The sequence below is a fragment of the Scleropages formosus genome, chromosome 14 (assembly GCF_900964775.1).
Source record: "Scleropages formosus chromosome 14, fSclFor1.1, whole genome shotgun sequence".
NCBI classification, from domain to species: domain Eukaryota; kingdom Metazoa; phylum Chordata; class Actinopteri; order Osteoglossiformes; family Osteoglossidae; genus Scleropages; species Scleropages formosus.
In genome coordinates, this window is record NC_041819.1 from 25,457,981 (window position 1) to 25,481,524 (window position 23,544).

The window sequence follows — 23,544 nt, forward strand, 5'->3', positions numbered from 1 at the left end:
GGCTCTGGGATTGAAGTTTGGGTTGGGAGTGGGGCTGGGGTTATGGTTAGACACTCTAGGTCCCAACCATCATTTAGTCCATCGGCACTCTGGTGTCCAGTGGAGGGTCTGCACACCAGAATGCTGATGGACTGACCACTTTGGTTTCACACACGCATGACTACCTCAATGTTCTCCATCCGAGCAGCACTTCCACATTCTCACCCTTCCTTCCCGAACCCATATGATATGGAGGTGCTGATCCAGGTGAGAGAGTGAACGCAGGTGACGGTGACACCGGGGCCACATGATGCTCCTCAGACACAGTGACACCAATCAAGGGGCTTTTAAAGGCTCTTCTGATGGACAGTTTGTGCTGCTCCACACTCAGGAATAGCCCTGGGGGGTCGGAGGTGGGGGTGGTCCATGGTTCACCTTGTTTACACCCTTCTGCAGCAGGGCTCACAAAGAGGAGGTAGAAGCTCAGTGCTTCTCCAGTGTGGGCCTTCCTATTCCTGCTGGTGCTGCAGGGAACCACTGGGTGGCGCTACAGCAGGCAGAGGACAGCGAGAGCTTCGGGCTTCAGGGTCTGTGACTCTGTGCGGGACATGAGTCAGGACCAGAGCTCCCCACATGCACCTGCTCACTGCTACTTTTACTGTCTTTTACCCCAAGCTTCAGTGTTCCTCACCCAGTGGGTCAGGGGTTCGACTGGCCTCTACTCATCACTGACTGTAAATGTTCACACAGCTGCTGGGGTTCCTCAAACGCTCCCTCTAAGGTGAATAACTTAACAAAAGCAGGTAAAAGACCGTCCACCTGAGAAGATGAACTTCCGGGTCACATCCCCACAGGACAGAGTAAAACACAGTTTTTACACTTTGATGTGTCATGATGAGCTGCTGTGTGTGAATTTCCCTGCAGGGATTAATAAAATATCTTTTCCTGTACTGTACCATACTGTACTATACTGTCCTCCCTCTTGGTAAAAAACCTTGTCCCTCCTCCGCCTTTTTACCGCAATATTCTCTGTTCCTGTCCAGCAGAACGCTGTAAAAGTGACACAAGGACACGACACACCGCACAGGTGGCAACTTCTTCTCTCTCTGTCTCACTCAGACTGTAGGAGTGGAGCCCACAGAACGGCTCCACGACCCCATTGGAGATGCGGCCCAACCGACTTATTATAAAATACAATAATTAAATGAGCGATTTCCCCCATGATGAGTTTCTCATCCAGCTCCGGCTGCTCCTGTGAACCAGAGAAACACACACACTCGTATTAGGAGAGAGGAAAGCTCAGAGTGTGAACAGTAGCGATGGAGGAGTAACACACAGTGACACTGAAACGTTACACACAGCGTACACATCATCGGGGATTCACTCTTCGAACCTCTGTGTATTCAGTGTGTGTTCATATGAACTTGTCCATTCCCATCTCTTCTGCCTCTGGACACGAGTTTGAACCCCTTCAGTCTGTGTGCAGTTTGCATGCTCTCCCTGCATTTCCTCCAAATGCTCTGGTTTCCTCCCGCAGTCCAAAGACATGTTTAACATAGCTGTCACGGTTGGTTCCGGAAGGAAGCGGCAGACCCAAGTGCAGAGCGGGATTCGTGGTTTATTCAGGGAAATCCAAGAGCCAGAGGTCAAGGGACAAGCAATCGGTCTTTGAGGCGCGAACGTTTTTATAAGGAGAGTCCAAAAGGCAAGGTCGGTACACAGGCAAGAGGTCGATGATCATAGGGAGGTACAGGAACGTAGGAGCAAGGGATGGGAATGGGGAAGGCGTCAGGGAACAAGAAGGAGTGGAGCAAGAGGCTAGGAGATCGCTAACAACAAGGCTGAACAAGGTTCCGCATCAGCTGCTGGTCTGATGCAGCCTTTGATGCTCCAGTCTGCGCCGCGTCCCGGGTGTTCCGCGTCGGCTCGAGGGTGTGGGCGTGGCAATAGCAGTGGTAGCCTGAGCGAATTTCCCCACATTGGTGTTATTGCTATCATCAATCCTACCATAATAGTACACACACACACACACACACATTTTCAGAACCGCTAGTCCCATACGGGGTCACGGGGAACCAGAGCCTAACCCGGCAACACAGGGCGCAAGGCTGGAGGGGGAGGGGACACACCCAGGACGGGACGCCAGTCCGTCGCAAGGCACCCCAAGCGGGACTCGAACTCCAGACCCACCGGAGAGCAGGACTGTGGTCCAACCCACTGCGCCACCGCACCCCCACCATAATAGTAATTTCTCGTAATTATTGATGCTCATCTGTACCAGAGCTCAGTGAACCCAGAAGAACTAGGACAGTTTCTGCTAAACAATAAATATTACAAGAAGAAAACCGAGAGAACAAAGTTTACTTTGACATTATTTATTGATATATAGCACAGCTGAGCTGTATATAGGCGGTGTGGTGGCGCAGCAGGTTTGGCCAGTACTCGCTGTGTGACGGGTCTGAGGTTCGACCCCTACTTGGGGTGCCTTGCGACGGACTCCTGTCCCATCCAGGGTGTGTCCTTTGTGCCCTGTGTTGCCGGGGAGACTCCGGTTTGCCGCAACCCCGCTCGGGACAAGCGGTTGCGGGCACTGGTTGGTCGAGATGTATGTAACGTCTACGGATACTGTATGTTACTGCACACACTTTTCTTTGTGGAAGAAGTGTTCTCTCTCCCTCTGACAGCTCTTGACCATACAGACTGGGTGCTTCGGTGTACCCCTGGGGCCTCACCGTCCACATCCAGTGCTTCTTCCTGAAAGTAAAACCAAACCAGTAGAGATGATCCTCGACTAACGACGGGGTTACATTCCGATAAACCCATCGTAAGTCAGAAAAGAATACAGTACCGCACCTACCGAATATCATAGCCTAGCCTACTTTAAATGTGCTCAGAACACTTACCTGTCACGCCCACTAATCGATCCCACCTACCCAAAACAGCAAGGTATAAAGAAACCGTTCCTGCTCCCCTGGATGCGGAATCTCGTCTGGGAAACATGCATCTCCTGCACTCTGAAAGAATGACAGTCTACTTACCCGTTCTTTCTTCCTCCGTCCCTCGTCCCGTTTTGGAAGAAACGTACACCGACCATCTATGAGAGCTTCAAGAAGCAGTTTGAGGCAGTATTCGACCACCCTCTCTCGGGTCGCACCGCCAGCGACCGCCTCATGAAAATCCAGCAGGGCAGCCGGTCAGTAGTAGCATATTCCCTGGAATTCCCAGTGCTGGTAGAGGGGAGCGGCTGGAACCCCGCGACGCTTCTGGCAAGCTTCATAAATAGCCTGAACCCCAAGATCCAAGCCGAGCTAGCCTACCAGGGGAAGGATTGGACTTTTGGTCAATTCGTTGAAAATGCCATTATGATTGACAACCTGGCCAGGGAACGTACACAGCTCTCCTGGCTGGCCCCATCTGTGTCCAGTCCCCACTTCAAGGCTCCAGAGCCTATACAGATTGGACAGGGGTGCTTGACCACTGAGGAGAGGCAACGCCGGCTCCAAGACAGTTATGCCTGCGCTGCAGTGATCCCGGAAGTTTCTGTGCCATCTGCCCTGTCTGATCTCTTCCGAGAGATCTCGGCTAGGCACCAAACCGTTCCTGCTCTCTCCCTCTGCGCCAACCGGAAAACCAGTTGTCAGTACCCGTAGTGTTGGCCTGGGGAGGGAATCAGGTGGACTCCGAGGTGGCCAGCTGTTTTATGGCTCTAGCCTTCGCCAGGGTACGGGGCATTCCGACACGAGGGTGCGATGTCAAGTTAATGGTCAGTGTGCTCGATCGGCAACCGCTGGGTTCAGGAGAACTGAACCTTTGAGGTTACAAGTCGAGGCGTGCCACACGAAAGATCTTGTGTTCTTCCTTATTAAATCCCCCGATGCTGCCATGCTCTCGGCTTACACCTGGCTCCCCCGATACGACCCGGTGTTCTCGTGGAGCACCGGGAAACTTGTCACATGGGGGCCCCAATGTGCGAAGGGCTGCTTGTCACTCCCACGTTGGCCCACCTCCATAGAGAACCCTGAAGTAGCCCAGCCCTTGATGATTCCAAGGGAATACCAAGACCTCGCAAAGGTCTTCAACAAAAGCAGGGCCTCTGCCCTGCTCCCACACTAGCCCGGGGATTGTGCACTCGATCTCCTGCTGGGCATCTCTCCCCTTCAGAGCACAGTGTACCCCTTGTCTCTGCAAGAGCAGAAGGCCATGGAGGAATACGTGGCTGAGGCACTGACCTTGGGGATCATTCGGCCTTGGACCTCACCAGCCTCAGCAGAGTTTTTCTTTATTGAAAAGGAGGACGGAGGGCTGCGTTCATGCAATGACTATTGGGGTCTCAGTGCCAAAACCATGCAATACCCTCATCACCAAAGCTCTGTTCAGGTCTATGGAGCGCGGGTGTTTACCAAGCTGGACTTGCGGAGTGCGTATAACCTTATCCGGATCAGGGAAGGGGATGAGTGGAAGACCATGTTTAGCACCTCCCTAGGCCATTATGAGTACACCAGGCTTTTGTGAACCACGTGTTGGGGGATCTGGTGATCAAGTGTGTGCTTGTTTATCTGGATGACATCTTGATTTATTCTGAATCAATGGGTTACCACGTCCAGCAGGTGCTACAGCGGTTATTGGCGAGCAACCTTTTTGAAAAAGTGAAAAAGTGCCTCTTCCACCAGCAACAGATTTCCTTACTTGGGTTCATTCTGGGGGGGCGCGGTGGCACAGTGGCGCAGTGGGTTGGACCGGGTCCTGCTCTCCGGTGGGTCTGGGGTTCAAGTCCTGCTTGGGGTGCCTTGTGATGAACTGGTGTCCAGTCCTGGGTGTGTCCCCTCCCCCTCCAGCCTTACGTCCTGAGTTGCTGGGTTGGGTTCCGGCTCCCCGTGACCCTGTATGGGACAAGCGGTTCAGAAAGTGTGTGTGTGGGTTCATCCTGAGTGTAGAGGGAGTGGCTATGGATTCCAAGAAAGTCCAAGCAGTTTTGGAGTGGCTCAGCCAGTTCTTACAGGACCTCAGTTGAGCCCAGGAGGAAGAATCTGGTCCAGCAGACAAGCCAGCCAGAAAAGAATACATTCTAGTAAGTATGCGGCCTCTTCTACTCCAGTGGGGACACGACTCCCCAGCCGCCAGGCACCCCAACCACCGATGGAATCTCTCGCTTTTATGGCCTTCCGGAAGATATCAGGGTGGTGAATGCTGCCCGTGGGGAGGGGTACAGTCATGCTGACAACTTTGCCCTGATCAACCCCACCTGTCCCAAACCAAAGCAACAGGGTATAAAAAAGCCGTTTCTGACCCCCCGGGTGCAGAATCTCATCGGGGAAACACGCATCTCCTGCACTCTGAAAGAATTACAGTTTACATACCCACCCTTCCCTGACCCTCCTTTTCTTCTGTCCGTTGCCCCCCCGTTTTTGACATCCACAGCTCCCGACTCCGGCATCGCTCAACTCCGGATTCACCCCAAGAGCCACATCTGCACATTGACCGACCCATGCCTGTCCCCGACCGTGACTCTTGCCTGTTCCTCTGTATCAGTCATAAAACTCCTGCATTTGGGTCCACACCAACTCCTCGGTCTCCTCCTCTCAACACTGGAAACTGAACATTGGAAAACAAAGCTCAGGAGGAATAAACGATGGACTTCGGGAAGAGCTACGTGACCTCTGGCTGCTACGTGAGCCAGGCCCTGGGACCACGGTATTGCCTGAATCAAGGGTGCCAGAAACGGTTTGCGAGGCAGTGGAAGTGTGGTAAGCGAGCCGGTCTTCATAGTAGGCTAAAGGCTAACCCTAGCTGCCCGGCTCTACCATCCATTCTCCTCTCCAATGTTCGCTCCCTCGACAATAAACTGGACTCCCTCAGACTACAGCTAACTACCCAGCGTGAAGTCAGGGACTTCCGTGTTCTCATCTTTACACAAACACGGCTCAACGACAGCACTCCAGGTGCAGCCATTCAGCTGGCCGAGCTATTTGCGCATTGTGCCGACAGGATAGCAGCACTGTCTGGTAAGATTGGTGGCAGTAGTCTGTGTGTTTACACAAACAACGAATGGTACAGGAATGCTTTTGTGGTCTCTAGCTACTGTTCGTCGCTGGTGGAGTTTATAATCGTGACGTACCGACCATACTACCTGCCCAGAGAGTTTACCGCCGTACTCACTGTCGCGGTTTTCATTCCACCAAGTGAACTCTACGGCAATTTACAGACATCACAACCCGATGGATTTTTCTTTGTCGCCGGGGACTTGAACCACGCGACTCAGCCTAGGCACTGTGATTGAATGCTGTCTCTCCCCTCGGTGGGGGCGCCAGCCAATTTTGGTCTTGCTGGTCCGCCCGCTGCTTGTCGGGGCGGTCTCTCTTCCAGTGCCTTGGCCTTCCGCAACGGGAACATGCACCTCCACTGCCCCGAGATCGGAACCCCCCAGATCGTCCTCTGCCTTCTCCGGGGTTCCCTCGACCTCGGTCTTGATTCTGTCTGTGTCCGCGGCATCTGTCAGCGCTGTCATTCCCTCCTTTGTAGAAAGCAAATTGTGCTACCATCAGCTTCGTCACTTTCCTCTCCCTCTGTTCTTTCTGGTTTCTTTCTGAAAGTCCTGTGTGCCGTCTCAGATCTTCCAGTTTAGCCTCATGCCATTCTGTATAACTGAATGATCAACCTTCATTACGCCAAGGCGATGTTTCCACTCACTGACACTCTCTGCATCTTCCCGTCTGGCCTGACTCAACTTTTTCCAGTCTGTGCCTCACTTGTACTCTTCTAGAATTTGAGTGCGAAGACTGCCACTTTCCGCCGAATCCGGTTCAAGCCAGTCCATCCCCCTCGCACGCTGTTCCGGTCGCTCCCGAGCTTGCGTCTTGGGACTTGGAACCATTCGCCACCACTGGGTTTGTAGATGTGACTGAGGTTCTGGATAGCCTCCCAGAAACATTTTCCCACCCACCTCTCTGGGATTGGGAAAGCTATTGCAGATGTCAATCAGTTCCTGGATGTTCCAGTTCCTCTGCACCAAAACCACTCTCCCTTTTCTAAAGCTATTGCAGATGTCAATCAGTTCCTGGATGTTCCAGTTCCTCTGCACCAAAACCACTCTCCCTTTTCTATTCCTCAGTTGTTTTTCAAATTTGTCGTTTCATCTGGATCGTAAGCCGGATCTGGTCAGGATGGTTTGGAGCGATCTGATAGATTTTCCCGATTTTGGCTGCGTGTGTCACGTCCCACGGGGTCACTGCCCCTCCTGGTCAGAGGCAGCGCCACTCAGTGCCGCTAGTTAACGCTTACCTATCACCTCACAGTCTCGTAGGACATGGAGGTATAAAAGGAGCCAGCGGAGCAGAACTACTTGCGGATTCTTAATCAGCGGTTCTATTGTGCTCTCTTGGCGATTCGTAGTCTCTTGTTCCCACAATCTGTTTCCTAGGTGTGCATGTTCCAGTCCCGAGTGCCCGTCCTGTCAGTTCCTGCCTCTTGTTCTTCAGTCCTGGTCCATCGTTCCTGTCCGGTATTTCGTCACGTCTCGGGGTTGCGGTCATACTCACAGATTAGCGTTTCACTGTTCACCGTAGTTCAAACACCGTGTGTGTTTCCTGGTCTCGTGTTTCTTGTTTCACTTCCACCGAGTGTCTTACAATACGCACAGTACACTTTTAACATCACACTGCACGTGAAGTCATTTTATATTTCGTCTGTTTGGACGTAATAGCAACGCGCGTCCGTGTCGGACTCCCGTCCGGACGCTACAGCGTGGTCCAAACAACGAACCCGTGGATTTTTTATTGTAGTAACAACTTTAGATATTTTGTCCAATTTTGGACAATTGAGCTCGTATGCAACCATGTCTTTCTCCGAATATAATGTACAAATTGTATTTCTCTGGAGATGTACGTCACTTTAGAGAAAAGCGTCCGATAAATGAATAAATGTAATAGAATCTTTATACTTAAGATTTGTCACGGTTCAGTGCCAAACCGTTCCGTGTGGATTACAACTCACTCGCAGCCTGAAACCGTTTGTCCGAAGTGGGGTCACAGCAAACCGGAGCCTTACCCAGCAACACAGGGCGCAAGGCTTGGGGGGGGTGGACTCACCTAGGACAGGACACCAGTCCATCACAAGACAGCCCACGCAGGACTTGAATTCCAGACCCGCCGGAGAGCAGGACCTGGCGAAACCCGGCGCGTCGCCACGCCCCCTAGATTACAACTCTTAACAATGAACAATGGTTCTCCTAGGACACCAGCTCGTTGGGATTCCTTTAGCCGCAGGTCACCGACAGCATAGTTTAACCATCCCGGTGGAGCTCCAAAGCTGTGGAAGAAATCTTTCTTTCTTCCCCCGAACCGATCAGCAGCAGGAGAGCCGTACAAAACACTCAAGACGCGTAGAGACTTTTCACGACAACATCGGCCGATGGGAGAGCCCCAGACAGCTGGATGTCTCTCCAATCGGTTTGCGCTGCCTCCCTTTATTTGCAAGCTCATACATATACAGGTCATAAGGCACGGCAACTTTCGAAACTTCAATACTCCAAACAATTTGTCCCCCTGCCCCCGTTTAAGAAGTGCGTCGGGACGAATCCTAAAGGTCAATAAACAAACTTTCTTTGCGTCTTGTTTCCTACCAACATTTTTCTATTGCATTAAACTTTGCATGAAGCCAAGGTAGAACATATATTTTCTAAATGCATTAACTTTGACATCACACGAGAAGTAAATATTAATCACTTAAACATAGCAACTACTTGAACACATTTCCACACCACACCTTCCAGCTTCACTGTGCTCTCTATGCGGTACTAACACAGTACCATAGTATCACTGTGCCAACAAGTCTGGCTTCAGCTGGAGAACTGAGATACAGGAGTTCACTGTATAATAGTCTTTCTGATAAGATGTATAACAACACAAATATAACTGCTTAAGATTAATGAGGAAGAGTAACATTGTAGAACACACACACACAGAATTTCGGGATGTCCTTGTCCTCGATCTCTGAGCTCCTCCCACATTCTCACCTGGGTCACAGTTCTGTCCAGGTTCATTAATCTGAAAATAAAGTGAAACACACATTATTCACACTTTCAAAAGGCAGATAAAATACCAACCACACACACACACACATTTTCAGAACCGCTTGTCCCAGATGGGGACACGGGGTACCGGAGCCTACCCGGTAACACAGGGCGTAAGGCCGGAGGGGGAGGGGACACACCCAGGACGGGACGCCAGTCCGCCGCAAGGCACCCCAAGCGGGACTCAAACCCCAGGCCCACCGGAGAGCAGGACTGTGGTCCAACCCACTGCGCCACCGCGCCCCTCTAAAATACCAACCAGATACTGTAATATTACCACCAAATATTACACTGTAATTTCCAGCAGTGGCTCTTTGCTCAGTCTCCTCGTCAACATTTGTTGAAACGAGCAAACGTCACTGTATTTCCCGTAAGAAGAGCTCATTTACAAATGTCCATGAAACGGGCAGCTGTAGGACACAGAGACACAAAGAGACAAAGACAGAGGAAACTGCCAAAGGACTAAATGAAGATATTTTATCAGTTTTATGGATGAAGCGACACCAACTTTTAAGATCTCCTCTGTTCTTTTCAGCGACTGCTGTGTTTCTGCTGTCAATATTTACGGAAAAACGTGGCAAACATGATGGATTAGTTAGGCAATAACAACAACAACTTGTGTTCATGTTCACCTCTGCAATGCTGAATAAAAAGAAACAACACAAACTGCACCTGTGAGCTCAGTGTAAAACAAGGTAATTCACACCATTTAGAGCAGCAACACTGGCTGTGACAGAGACCCCCTGGAGGGCCGTGGGGGGGCCATGAGGTATGTGGATTATTGAACAATAATACTGATCAATTAGATCTGCAGACGACATCATGTAGTAATAAAGTAAACATGGTAACAAAATGTAGTACAACTTTATAAATGAAATTATGAATGAATGAAAACTTTATTAATCACAGGGAAACTGCATCGAGCTTAATAATCACTTACAAAATTATTCATTCATCTGTCATCTTTGTTCTAAATAACTTAGTGTGAGGTTTGTACAATAACACCTTTTCACAGCACAGTACTCTTACCGGAGTAATTCAGGGTAAAAACCTTGATCCAGTGGAGTGGAAGGAACGTTCATACTGAAAAGCAACATTTGTAACCACTGCGCCACCTGCTGTTATCCTCATAAATAACATTAATATTTTCATTGAATCTAACAAAAATTCAGTTTAAGCGGAAAACGGAACACTGCGTGTAAAGGTGTGTGTGTGTGTGTGTGTCCTGTGAAGAACTGGGTATCCCCCTCAATCAGTTGGGACACTGTAAAACCCATTGGGGACACCACTGAACACACAGTCAGTACCACACTTTTACACTGATTTACTATATTTAACAAACTTACCATCAGTGTCCATTTTCTCTAAGATCTGAGGCATCTTCTGAATCTCTGTAAAGAGGAAGCGAAAACTCACACAGAAGTTCCACCAGGTGGTCCATGATGTGCAGAGTGTAACCCAAGACACACGCACTGAACTGTATCTATATAAGATGGACAGTTGACCACAGATGGAGCTCAATGGACTCTCGCTGTCAAGGAGGACATTTGTACCACAGTAACCTTACCTGCTTTGTACTCGTCCCTCTTGTTCCCAGGGAGGGGTCCATCTGCACAGGTTGACAGAGAAAAGGACACCGCTGACATTTATATACACTTTATAAAACTGATTAATAACGACACTTCTATTAATGTGCAGAATTCTTTGTCCCTGGAAAAAAGGACAAAACACTCGAGAACGGAATAAAAGCACAATTCAGGGGACGTCAGTCAGTAGATAATCAGGGACTGCTGGGTACACTGGATTTTACCCTGGCAAGTGTCCAGCACACCCCAGCATCCTGAGCGAGTTGCTCAGTTCCATTTACCATCGTGGGTTCGAAGAGGGACACTGGACACACGGAGGTCGTGGACGGTCAAGCAGGACACAGCGCTGTACCTCCCCGCGCCAGTAGCTCTGTCCAGTGTGTCCTGCTCCCGTATTAATTCAGTGGGAAGACAGCAGCATTACAATAGGGGCCCGGGCTTGAACCCGGGACCTTCCGACTACAAGGTGACACCTCAAACACCGCACCACCTGCCGTCGTCTTCTGTAACAACATCGTTCATGTTCGTCCTCCAGGCAGACGGTCAACCGCACGTCGCTGCTCTTGGACAAAGGAGCAGCATACTGTTGCTGTGCTAAGGGAAGAATGGTGTGTCCTGCTCTACTGGGGGTGAATGGTGTGTGAGACACTCTGGACACACAGTGGGTAAACGCTGCACATACCACAATTTTACACTCAATTACAATGTGTCATCTGTCACACTTACTGTAAGACTCCAGCTGGTTTACAATCTCAGATAATTTCTTGATCGCTACAAAGAGGGAGAACAGCAGATGGTCAATCAAGTGGATCATGAGAACACACACACACACACACACACACACACACACACACACACACACACGCACAATGGACTCTCACTGTCAAGGGGAATTCGTACCACAGTAACTTTACCTGCTTTGAACTCGTCCCTCTTGTTCCCAGGGAGGTGTCCACCTGCAGAGGTAAGCAGAAATGAGGACACGCTCACAGTGTACAAACCCATTGCAGTTCCTCACTTAAAGACTCCGTTTGCCAACATTCAGCGCCAGTAAGAGTGTAAACTATCACAAAACTCAATGAGCCGTCAGCTCACAGCGAGGAGAAGTACCTTACAGAGTAAGAACCTTGGTGACGTCGAGCCCCACACAGGTGAGTACCCCCCCTCCCTCCGGCACAGGTACTGTAACTCGTCCAGGATCACAGGTTTCTTTTGGAAATCATTGGGATTTGAACCGCGTGTTTAGTTGTTCTCTTTGTATCAAACCACTTCTGTAACCCCTCCCGCCAAGGAACAAAACCACACACATGGTCCCTCCCTGCGAGTCGGACTGGACATCCAGTTCACCGCAGTCGCACCCCGATTCACATACAACATCCCATAATAAATTAATAGAACCAAGAGAACCAATAAATGTGACAGGATTCAGAGCCTTTATTTTTCTCCTTCCAGTCCATCAGCGTGTCCACGTTCTCTTCCACTCACCCGTCACACACAAGGTCTTCACTGTGAAATAGACCAGTTTTCCATCACTGTTAAACACTTCAGCAGAATACGATCCTTCCTGGTCCTTCGTCACGCTGCGCAGGACAAGGGATCCGTCACTCATTACATCTTTTCCTGCTGCCACTTTTCCCCCCTCTTTCACAAAAACTCTCTCTGTGTTGTGTTTCCACACCAGGTCATTGTCTGCCCTGAGGTCCAAACACGCCAGTGGGATGGTCACAGTGTCCCCGACCACAGCGCTCAGATCGCACCGGGTGCTGCCTGTTATGAGAGGTGGACAGGAAGAGAAGGATACAAGTGTTATTGTTTCACACACTGTAACCAAGGATACGCACCAGTACCGTATGGGTTCCATACCCATTAGTCCTCTCTGCAATATGGGGTTTCAGGCGTTAGGAAGATGAAAGGGTCGTAAAGAGTTCGGTTCTCGGAGTCGACAAACCCGACGAACCTCCTAGAACGTGAACGCAGCAGCTGGCAGAGTTACTATCGGTACCAGAGGAACGTTTTTAATCCCCGAGGATGTGTAACGTGAAAGAGTGTAAAACAACAGCTTGCAGAGACTGAACTCAGTCAGTGTTGACATCCTCAGCTCAGTTTGACCCTCATGTGTAAAACTGGACCGATCGTTACACATCGGATCGTTATGTTAAAAATTCCCGTTTGTTTCGACACCTTTTCAAACAGGACAATAAAAACTTGTGTGAAATCCTGTGAAAAGATTTTCTTTCTCTTCTTTCTCAGGAGTCTTGACCTCACACTGTACTGTCATCCACAAATTATCACAACACAACAAACACTGTATTTCCATGCATTTCCTAACCTCAGACTGGACATTACAGACACAGTACATTCACATGGAGGGTGTGAGACCAGGGTCCCATCAGCCCAGGGTGGGGTGTCTCATGTTGAAAGACCCCGAACACACAGTGACCCCCAGAGACATCACTGATGTAAGTCCAGGTGTGAGATAAAAATAAAGTTCTCACCTGGAAATAAGTCCATCTCAGTGAGGGGGTCACTGTGCTCCTCACTCTTAGGGTTACTGAACACACAGGTGTAACTTGTACTCTGCTCTCCACTCTTCTGCACCGTCAAGGTGTTTCCCTCCTTTACAGTTTTGTCATTTTCTTTCCAGGAGTATTTAGTGTGTTTAGCCTCCTCGCCCACACAGGTCAGGATGCACTGGGTCTCGTTGCAGGACGTGGTCACACTGGGTTTGGACACCGGTTCTGTACGAGACAAAAGTTGACATGAAGCTGCTGACTGTGCATCAGTGCTGTAGAACTGCTGTCCATGAACACACAACACGGTGACGCTGAGCCGCCGGGTGACGTCCTCGTCATCGCAGCACTTCACACGGTGACGACACGCTCGCTGCCGCCGCAAAACGTCCTATAAGGTGGCCACTTAGCAAAGGGTGACGAAAGTGTGCAGGTACTTTAAAATCGAGGTGCTGAACTCAGTGCAGCAGGATGTGCTCTGGGCCTTTTACTGTAGTGCTGTCATTTATTACTGGATCGATCAATCAATCAATCAATGGCGGCTACTTACTCAGTGGGATCAGGTCAAGTCCCATTAGAGGCGTTTTCCTGTTGATTTTAGCAAGGTACCGTCCTTCATCTTCTGCCTTTAACCCTTTCATTACCAACACCCCAGTAGAGTTATTTAGGTCACACTGCTCGCCGGTCTCACATCTGCCATAATAATCATGTTCAGCAATATCCCTGTTCCACATGGCTACAAAATAGCGTCCTCTCTGCCATGAGATGTCGAAAAGGGTCTCGCTCACATCTGGGTCCAGTTCCACGTCTGCTCCCAGTAGTCCATAGACTGGTTCTGTTTGTCCACATAGATGGGTGGGTAACAAACACACACATTTACGTTTATTCATCCATCTGACGCTTTTCTCCAAAGTGACAAGTCTTGAGCTTCTTACAGTTATTTACCCGTTTATACAGCTGGGTAATTTTACCGCGGCTTCTTATGGTTAGTGCCTCGCTCAAGGGTACCACAGCTGGAGGTGGGACTCAAACCTGCAACCTTTGGGGCCAAACGGCAGCAGCTTTAACTACAACTTTACCAGTAGTAACACATGGTTACTAGTGTACAAGCACACTATCGTCTCATGGAGCGATGCAGCCGCACACTTGTTGTCTAGACATGAACGTAACACAACGCGAGTTTGAAACCCGAAGGTTGTTGGTTCAGGCCCCACTCCTTCTTCCAGACCTTTGCTCTTAAGAGTCAGGGCTCCTTTAGGGAATAAACAGTCTCTTGCGATAAATGTATCAAAACTGAAAACGTCATTATTTTCCATACAAACTCAGAATGTAAAAGGACGTCCAATAGCTGTGAGGGGTCTGATAACCCGAGAGGGTTTATCGAACTACTGACATTTATTTGTTTATTGTTATAGCAATTCTTAGCTTCCACAGCCCAGATTGGTGTCACTAACTCCATTGCAGCTTCTCGAGTTCACAAATGACGAGACTGACTTCTCGGTTTTCTTTAACAACGTTACATTAATTGAAATACCAACAAAACATCCGTCGCTCCACATGTACACACTGAGACAAACTCTTCCTCTCTACTACTATCACATTTTCGCTAAAATAAAGAACGTAATTAACGTATGGACATCTAGTGGCAGTTCTAGAAATCGCATTCCAAATTGTACAACTCACTGCCAATCACTGGTCAGCAGTTACAAGTCGGCAACCAAATACAACAACAACTTTCCACCATACAACATCGAAGAGCACCAACCCAACAATAAAAGATACAACAAGCATCAATATTGTGCTCCACTCACTCGTCACACACAGGGTCACCGTCACGGGTCGAACTCCATCAGTGTTGTCCACACGAGCAGAATACTGTCCTGAGTGGGACATCTGGACGTCGCGCAGGACGAGGGATCCGTCCCCGGTCACATCTCGTTCGGTGCCTCTGGAGACCCGTCCTCCGCTCCTCCGGAACGCCGTCAAAGATCCCGTCCCGGTTTCGTGCTTCCACACCAGGTTCTTGAGGTCCTTGGGGTGTGGACCCCCCCCCAGTGGGATGGTCACCGTGTCCCCGACCACAGCGGTCATATCACATTGCTGCTGGGCTGTGAAATGCAACACACGGGGTCGGGTCAAGTCAGTGAGGGACTGAAACACAGTAACCCCCCACCACACTTACACAAACACTGCAAGGGTTAGGGGCACAGGCCCCCCACCATGTGGAAAAACCATGTAAAAATCCCGCCCCACCTCCCCCCGAGGCGAGCAAAACCTGCACCTCCAGCTGGGGGGTGTGGTGCCCCCATCCCTGGGAAAATTTTGAAGTAGACCAGTTTTAGGATGTTTTTCAGGCTGTTGGGATGTGGTCATATATGAGTCAGTGTTAAGCATGAAATACAAAAGAATTTCACAAGAAACATTAGAAATAATTCTATGAGATGTACATGGCTTTGGGGAAAAGCATCTGCTCAGTGGACACTGAGCATGTAAATGTTTCTTGCTGACCTGCGAACACATGATACATACTGTAGCGACCCGCGTTACTGATTTAATGTAAATAGTTGCATTGTGGGAAATCTGTAAATAATGTCTGTAACCGCCGGGGCCACTTCGGGGGGAAATGGTGGGTTGACTGGGTCTGCCACTGTGTTAGGGAAAATCTAAGGGCACTAAGGCAACCGAGAAAAGAGGAGTTCTCTGACCGAGAGCATTATTTGCTTTGTGCTGGTGTTCGAATAAATCGTTCGTTATGAACGCTGTCCCGCGTCCTCCTTCGCCTCATCCAAAGCCACGGCGGTGCGCGCCGCCATGTATACAAATTCTGTGTCTGAAACCACTTGTCCCATATGGGGTTTGCGGAGAGCCGCAGCCGAACCCAGCAATACAGGGCAAAGGGCTGGAGAAGGAGGGGACACACCCAGGACGGGACGCCAGTCCGTCGCAAGGCACCCCAAGCAGGACTCGAACCCCAGACCCACCAGAGAGCAGGACCCGGTCCAACCCAGTGCGCCACCGTCATAATATATATAACCATTATAAATTTATACTCTAAAAATACTATACTAGTAAAAACGTTTACACTAATAACATTACTACGTTGGGAAGTGCCAAGTGGAAGGAAAAACGTACCGAAAGTGAGACGAAACCGGAGCAGAAGGAGAAAAACAGCGATGGCGAGGAGTGTGTCGGTCCGCGGGGGGCGCATCGTGACTGACGTGGGGTCAATAAAACGACATGCAATAATAAAAAAAAAAAAGAAAAACGAAATGAAAGGAAATAAAATAGAATCAAATAAGAGAAGAAGAGAGAGAGGAGAGCTGCCGCCGTCGTCTTGTGCTCTTTATTCGGGGAAAAGTGCAGAACAAAGTTCGCTTCACGGCTTTTTCTTCCTGCGCGGTGACGTCTTAGAAAGGCAGCGAGTTACCATGGCAACCAGACGCGCGTTAGGGAGGCAAGGCAACCGGACGCAGGGACGCTGCTTGGGTGTGAACGCGTCTGGGCGCTCAGAAAGGGGTGTTTATGTATTTCTGTCCGAAAATGGGCAGAATCCTGTGTTGAAAAATAACAAAAGAAAATGGAAAGAAAAGCAAACAGAGAGGAGAAAATGAGTGGAGCGCAGAAACACAGACCGTCATCCAATACACATTTCCATACATTTATTTATCAGACACTTTTCTCGAAAGCGACGTACATCTCGGAGAAAATACAATTTGTTCATTACATTAAGAGAAGGAGACATAGTTGCAGACGTGTGATAATCAAGTAAACCTAGTTTGTTTCCTTCCACCTTATGTTAATCGTACAAGTAAGTGCATAAAACCCAGACTACACAATTCCTGATTGCCTTCCTACAAATCTTTTATAAGGTACACAAACATTTACACACAAGAGTAGTTGCGTAAAGGCTTATCTGGGCATGATCATAAAGTTACGGTGCATGAACATTTACACCATACATGAATCTAAGAGATTTTGGGCGAAGTGAGTCTGGAAAAGGTGAGTTTTCAGACCCTTTTTAAACATGTACAAGAGTTTCAGCAGTTTGAGTGAGAGGAGGAGGTCGTTCCACCACAACGGAACCAGAACCAAGAACCTCTGTGGTTTACTTTTTGTGCGCGGGACCATCAAGCGAGCATAAGTAGACAAGCAAAGCGGTCTGGTTGGGGTGTAACGGTTGATCAAGTCCTGTAAATATCTGGAAGCAATTCTAACGATGCGTTTGTAGACAATAACCATGGTGGTGGAACTGCTTTGGCTGAATCCGGGCCCAAGTGCCCTCCTCGGGCCCCAGAAGAACTCGAGTTCCTCTCCTGTCAAACAGGGCCTTATACACGGTGCTGTGCTTAAGGAGGGTCTCCGCCTGGACCTCAGCCGCCATGGTCTTACTGCACTTTACAGCGTGGCTGTAATGAGCGGGCCGTGTCTCGGCATTCGGCCCGGTGTTGGACCAGGACTTCACCAACTGGAGCATCGGAAGGGCCAACCAAAGACGCACAAAGTACTGGTGGGGATGCTGAATTGGAGCTGCCAGTCGGTCACATAACTGGGAGGGGAAGAGACAATCCAGTGTAAGGAATGTCAGGCACATCGCTCCCTCCCTCCTCCTTTGGAAGGTACATGCCCTACCTTCTCACGTACTCGTACTTGCCCCCTTAGACGAGACCTCTCCGCATCATGCTGGGCAAGGGGTACACCTGCGCAAGGTAGAGCAACGTGGGGAGGATGTCCACCTTCAGTGCCAACATTTTCCCTACTAAGGAGAAGGACCTGGTCTTCCACAAACCCACTTTCCATCTGGCTTTGGTCAATTTCTTTCCAATTGACCCCTGGCAGCACCTTCTGAAGGAAAGTTAACCCCCAACACCTTGAGAGGACCGTCGTATTGGGAAAACCTATCAATGCAATCCTGAGCCCTCTCCTGTACTCCCTCTACACTCATGACTGTGTAGCTACGCACAGCTCCAATGCCATCGTGAAGTTTGCCGATGATACGACGGTTGTAGGCCTGATCACTGACAGTGATGAGGCGCCCTACAGGGAGGAGGTACACACTCCACATTGGTGTCAGGAGAACCACCTCTTACTCAACACCACCAAGACCAAGGAGGTCATCGTGGACTTCAGGAGGCAGGAGAGGGAACACACCCCCATCACCATCAGCGGAACACCGGTGGAGCGGCTCACCAGCTTCAAGTTTCTCGGTGTCCATATCACCAAGGATCTCACATGGCCCAGTCATACTGATGCAGTGGTGAAGAAGGCCCATCAGCGCCTCTTCTTCCTCAGACGGCTGAGGAAGTTGAGGATGAACCAGAACATCCTCAAAGCCTTCTACACCTGCGCAGCGGAGAGCATTATTACTGGCTGTATCACCTCCGCCCCTCCTTGAACCGCCTTAACGTGGTAGAGAGGTTTGGGTGCCTGAATGAGTCCAGGAGCTATGTTGTCTGGGGCTACATGCCCCTGGTAGGGTCTCCCATGGCAAACAGGTCCTGGATGACGGACGAGACAAAGTGCGGTTCAAAAGACCCTTATGATGACTATTAAATCAAGGTTTTCGTTTACCCCGCCCGGTATGGGGCCACCGGGGCCCCACCCTGGAGCCAGGCCTGTGGAGGGGGCTCGCATGTCTGCCTACGGGGCCTGGCCGGGCTCAGCCCGAAGCCATGAGGTGGAGCCGCTCTTCGGTGGGCTCACCACCTGCCGAAGAGAACATAAGGGGCCAGTGCGTTGTGATTTGGGCGGTGGTCGGGGCCAAGTGCCCGGCCGACCCAAACCTCGGGCGCCAACTCTGGTTTTTGGGACTTGGAATGTCACCTCACTGGCAGGGAAGGAGCCTGAGCTGGTGCAGGAGGTTGAGAGATACCGTCTAGATATAGTCGGGCTCACTTCCACTCACAGCTTGGGTTCTGGAACCACTCTTCTCGACGAGGGGTGGACTCTCCACTATTCTGGCGTTGCCCAGGGTGAGAGACGGCAGTCTGGTGTGGGCTTGTTAATAGCCCCCCAGTTCAGCCGCCATGTGTTGGAGTCTACCGCGGTGAACGAGAGGGTCGTCTCCCTGCGCCTTCGGGTCAGGGAACGGTCTCTCACTGTCGTTTGTGCTTATGCACCTAGCAGCAGTGTAGAGTACCTGGCCTTTTTGGAGTCCCTGGGGGGCATGCTGGAAAGCCCTCCCACTAGGGACTCTGTCGTTCTACTGGGAGACTTGAACGCCCATGTGGGCAGCGACAGTGACACCTGGGGGGCGTGATTGGGAGGAACGGCCTCCCTGATCTGAACCCGAGTGGTGAGTTGTTATTGGATTTCTGTGCTAGTCACGGTTTGTCCATAACAAACACCATGTTCATGCATAAGGGTGTCCATCAGTGCACTTGGCACCAGGACACCCTAGGTCGGAGGTCGATGATCGACTTTGTAGTCGTTTCTTCTGACCTTCGGCCATATGTCTTGGACACTCGGGTGAAGAGAGGGGCTGAGCTGTCAACTGATCACCACCTGGTGGTGAGTTGGATTCGATGGCGGGGGAGAAAGCTGGACAGACCTGGCAGGCCCAAACGCATAGTAAGGGTCTGTTGGGAACGTTTGGCAAAGGCCCCTGTGAGAGAAATTTTCAACTCCCACCTCCGACAGAGCTTCAACCAGGTCCCGAGGGAGACTGGGGACATTGAGTCCAAATGGACTATGTTCCACACCTCCATTGTCGGGGCGGCGGTCCAGAGTTGCGGCTGTAAAGTCTCCGGCGCCTGTTGCAGCAGCAATCCCCGAACACGGTGGTGGACACCGGAGGTAAGGGATGCCGTCAAGCTGAAGAAGGAGTTCTATCGGGCCTGGCTGGCTCATGGGACTCCTGAAGCAGCTGACGGGTACCGGCGGGCCAGACGGAATGCAGCGCTGGCAGTCGCCGCGGCAAAAACTCGGGCCTGGGAAGAGTTCGGTGAGGCCATGGAGAAAGACTTTCGGTCGGCCTCAAAGAGATTCTGGAAAACCGTCCGGCGGCTCAGAAGGGGGAAGCAGTGTTCCGCCAACACTGTTTACAGTGGAAGTGGTGCGCTGCTGACCTCAACTGAGGATGTCGTTCGGCGGTGGAAGGAGTACTTTGAGGATCTCCTCAATCCCTCTGACACGCCTTCCGTAGAGGAAGCTGAGACTGGGGACTCGTCCATTACCCTGGCTGAAGTTGCTGAGGTAGTCAAAAAACTCCTCGGTGGCAAGGCTCCAGGGGTGGATGAGATCTGCCCTGAGTTTCTCAGGTCTCTGGATGTTGTGGGGCTGTCTTGGCTGACACGCCTCTGCAGCATCGCGTGGAGTTCGGGAACGGTGCCTCTGGACTGGCAGACCGGGGTGGTGATCCCTCTTTTTAAGAAGGGGGACCGGAGATTGTGTTCCAACTACAGGGGGATCACACTCCTCAGCCTCCCTGGGAAAGTCTATGCCGGGGTACTGGAAAGGAGAATCCGACCGATAGTCGAACCTCGGATTCAGGAGGAGCAATGCGGTTTTCGCCCTGGCCGTGGAACACTGGACCAGCTCTATACCCTCACTAGGGTGTTGGAAGGTTCATGGGAGTTTGCCCATCCAGTCCATATGTGTTTTGTGGACCTGGAGAAGGCATTCGACCGTGTCCCTCGTGGCATCCTGTGGAGGGTACTTCGGGATTATGGGGTTCAGGGCTCGCTGCTACGGGCTGCTTGTTCCCTGTATGACCGGAGCAGGATATTGGTTCGCATTGCTGGCAGTAAGTCAGACCTGTTCCTGGTGCATGTTGGACTCCGCCAGGGCTGCCCTTTGTCACCGATTCTCTTCACTATTTTCATGGACAGAATTTCTAGGCGCAGCCAGGGAACGCAGGATCTCATCTCTGCTTTTTGCGGACGATGTGGTCCTGTTGGCTTCATCGAATCAAGACCTACACTGCGTGCTGGAGAGGTTTGCAGCCGAATGCGAAGCGGCAGGGATGAGAATCAGCACCTCCAAATCCATGGCCATGGTTCTCAGTCGGGAAAAAGGTGGATTGCCCCCTCCGGGTTAGCGGGGAGTTGTTCCCTCAAGTGGAGGAGTTTTAGTATCTCGGGGTCTTGTTCACAAGTGAGGGAAAAATGGAGCGGCAGGTTGATGGACGGATCGGTGCGGCATCCGCAGTAATGTGGTCATTGTACCGGTCTGTTGTGGTGAAGAAGGAGCTGAGTCGTAAGGCGAAGCTCTCAATTTACCAGTCGATCTACGTTCCGACCCTCACCTATGGTCATGAACTCTGGATCATGACCGAAAGAATGAGATCGCGGATACAAGCGGCAGAAATGAGATTCCTCCGCAGAGTGGCTGGGAGCACCCTTAGGGATAGGGTGAGGAGCTCAGTCACCCGGGAGGAGCTCGGAGTAGAGCCGCTGCTCCTCCGCATCGAGAGGAGCCAGTTGAGGTGGCTCGGGCATCTGTTCCGGATGCCACCTGGACGCCTCCCTGTTGAGGTGTTCTGGACATGTCCCACTGGGATGAGGCCTCGGGGCAGACCCAGGACACGTTGGAGAGACTATGTCTCCCAGCTGGCCTGGGAACGCCTTAGGGTTTCCAGAGGAACTGGAGGAGGTGTGCGGGGAGAAGGAAGTCTGGGGGACTCTGCTTGGACTGCTGCCCCTGCGACCTGGCCCCGGATAAGTGGAGGAAGATGGATGGATGGATGGATGGATGGATGGATGGATGGATGGATGGATGGATCACCTCCTGGTATGGTAACAGCACTGGCCTCAACCGCAGGTCTCTCCAGAGGGTGGTGAGGACAGCCAGACACATTGTGGGGGTTGAGCTTCCCTCCCTCCAGGATATTTACAACAGGCGGTGTGTGAGGAAGGCACAAAGGATCATTAACGACCCCAGCCACCCTAGTCACGGACTGTTCTACCTACTCCCCTTAGGTAGACGGTACCAGAGCATCCAGTCCTGCTCAAGTCGGCTGAGGGACAGTTTCTTTCCTCAGGCCATTAGACTGTTAAACACCCAGGACCGAGACCAAAAAAACAAAATCCGCTGTTAACTTGACTACATGTACATATTCTCTGTATTCTCTACACATACATTATAGATAGTTTGTTTATTTGTTGTATATTTTGTGAATACAATTTGCATATATACTGTGTTTTGTCTGTGTACATTGCGTTATCCCCCCGTGTGTCATATGTATACTATGCATACTGCGTATATAGTGCATATATTGTGCATATTGCGTATACTGTACAATATTGTGTGTGTGTGTATGTATACTGAGCAACCCCCCGTGTATTGTATTGTTCTACTATATATAGGGATTGCATAGTGTACACTTATGTTGTATAACGTAACTTATGTTATACTCTCAACACTGCATTTTCTGGAGCTGCACTAAAGATTTTCACTCTTCTCTACATGTTATGTTGACGGTGATGTGACAATAAAGCTTGATTGGATTTGATTTGATATGACCTCCAGCGGAGCGTAGACGCACAGAACGTGTATGTACTGACTTCTCCATGTGATGTCCACCCCAAAACCCAGCCAGCATGAACAGTAAAAGGCCTAACCTTCTGATAGGTGCACTCCCCAAAAAGTATCTCCATGCCTGTAGAGTGGACACCACCTACGCTCTAGTAGGACTCACCCTTCCTCCATTCGTGAGAGAAGAGAGTCATGTCCTGCAAGTCCCGGAGATGGACTTCCTGCAAAAACACAGGTTGAAGGCATAGGACTCAAACTGATTAAACAGTTAAACAGCAGTTATTTTTACTTCATTTTTAAGTCCCCTGACGTTAAGGGATAATATTTTAAAATCAGCCATTGCAGTACATTATTAAATGAATAAAGCACTAAAATAACATGAAAAACCGGCCACTATTTAGTCCATAAAGAACTCCTCTTCAGAAGACACTGCCTCCACAGGGTCCACACGGCATCCATCTCCTCCGGGGAAGAGGTTTGCTCTCGGCCTTCTTCCGAAGGGGACTCGGCCGGCAAAAGGGCCCCGTCACATGCCAATGCAGCCTCCCTTCCAAACTTTTTCTTCTTCCTTTTTTGGTGTAGAATCTTCCATTTTTTGCTCCATAAATATTCACCAAGATAGGGGCAGGGCTTGCTCCCCGGATCTCTTTGGCTTCACCAATGGCCTCTCTGGCCCCCGCTGGCATTTCCACCACCATCTCCATCACGCCGATTTCCTTCTTTGTCAAGGTTAGTGCCTGAAGACCCTCCTTCACAGATAACCCGGTTCCAGACAGGGCATCTGCATAAGAGGGCCTCTGCTGCAGGCAGAGACGGGCCAAATGCTCTTCGCATCTTCAAATATTCCAGCGATGGGGGCTCTTGCAATCCCTGGCAAAATGGCCAGTCTCCGGGCGGTTCCTGCCTCTCATGTTCTTTACAGGCTTCTGCC

General features: G+C 50.5%; 2 protein-coding genes across 2 annotated transcripts in view; one reads left to right on the forward strand and one right to left on the reverse strand.

The window, feature by feature from the left end:
* The window catches only part of LOC114912226 (carcinoembryonic antigen-related cell adhesion molecule 5-like), a 38,205-nt gene that overhangs the window by 4,827 nt on the left and 9,834 nt on the right, over positions 1-23,544 (forward strand). The gene's annotated exons all lie outside the window — the stretch shown is intronic.
* On the reverse strand, positions 13,651-22,974 carry LOC114912185 (uncharacterized). Its single transcript, XM_029257837.1, has 4 exons — positions 22,777-22,974; positions 16,275-16,694; positions 14,954-15,250; positions 13,651-13,977 (listed from the first exon to the last, which is right to left on the reverse strand). Exons 2-4 carry the CDS (start codon positions 16,348-16,350, stop codon positions 13,685-13,687), a joined length of 666 nt encoding a protein of 221 aa, XP_029113670.1. The 5' UTR covers positions 16,351-16,694; positions 22,777-22,974; the 3' UTR covers positions 13,651-13,684.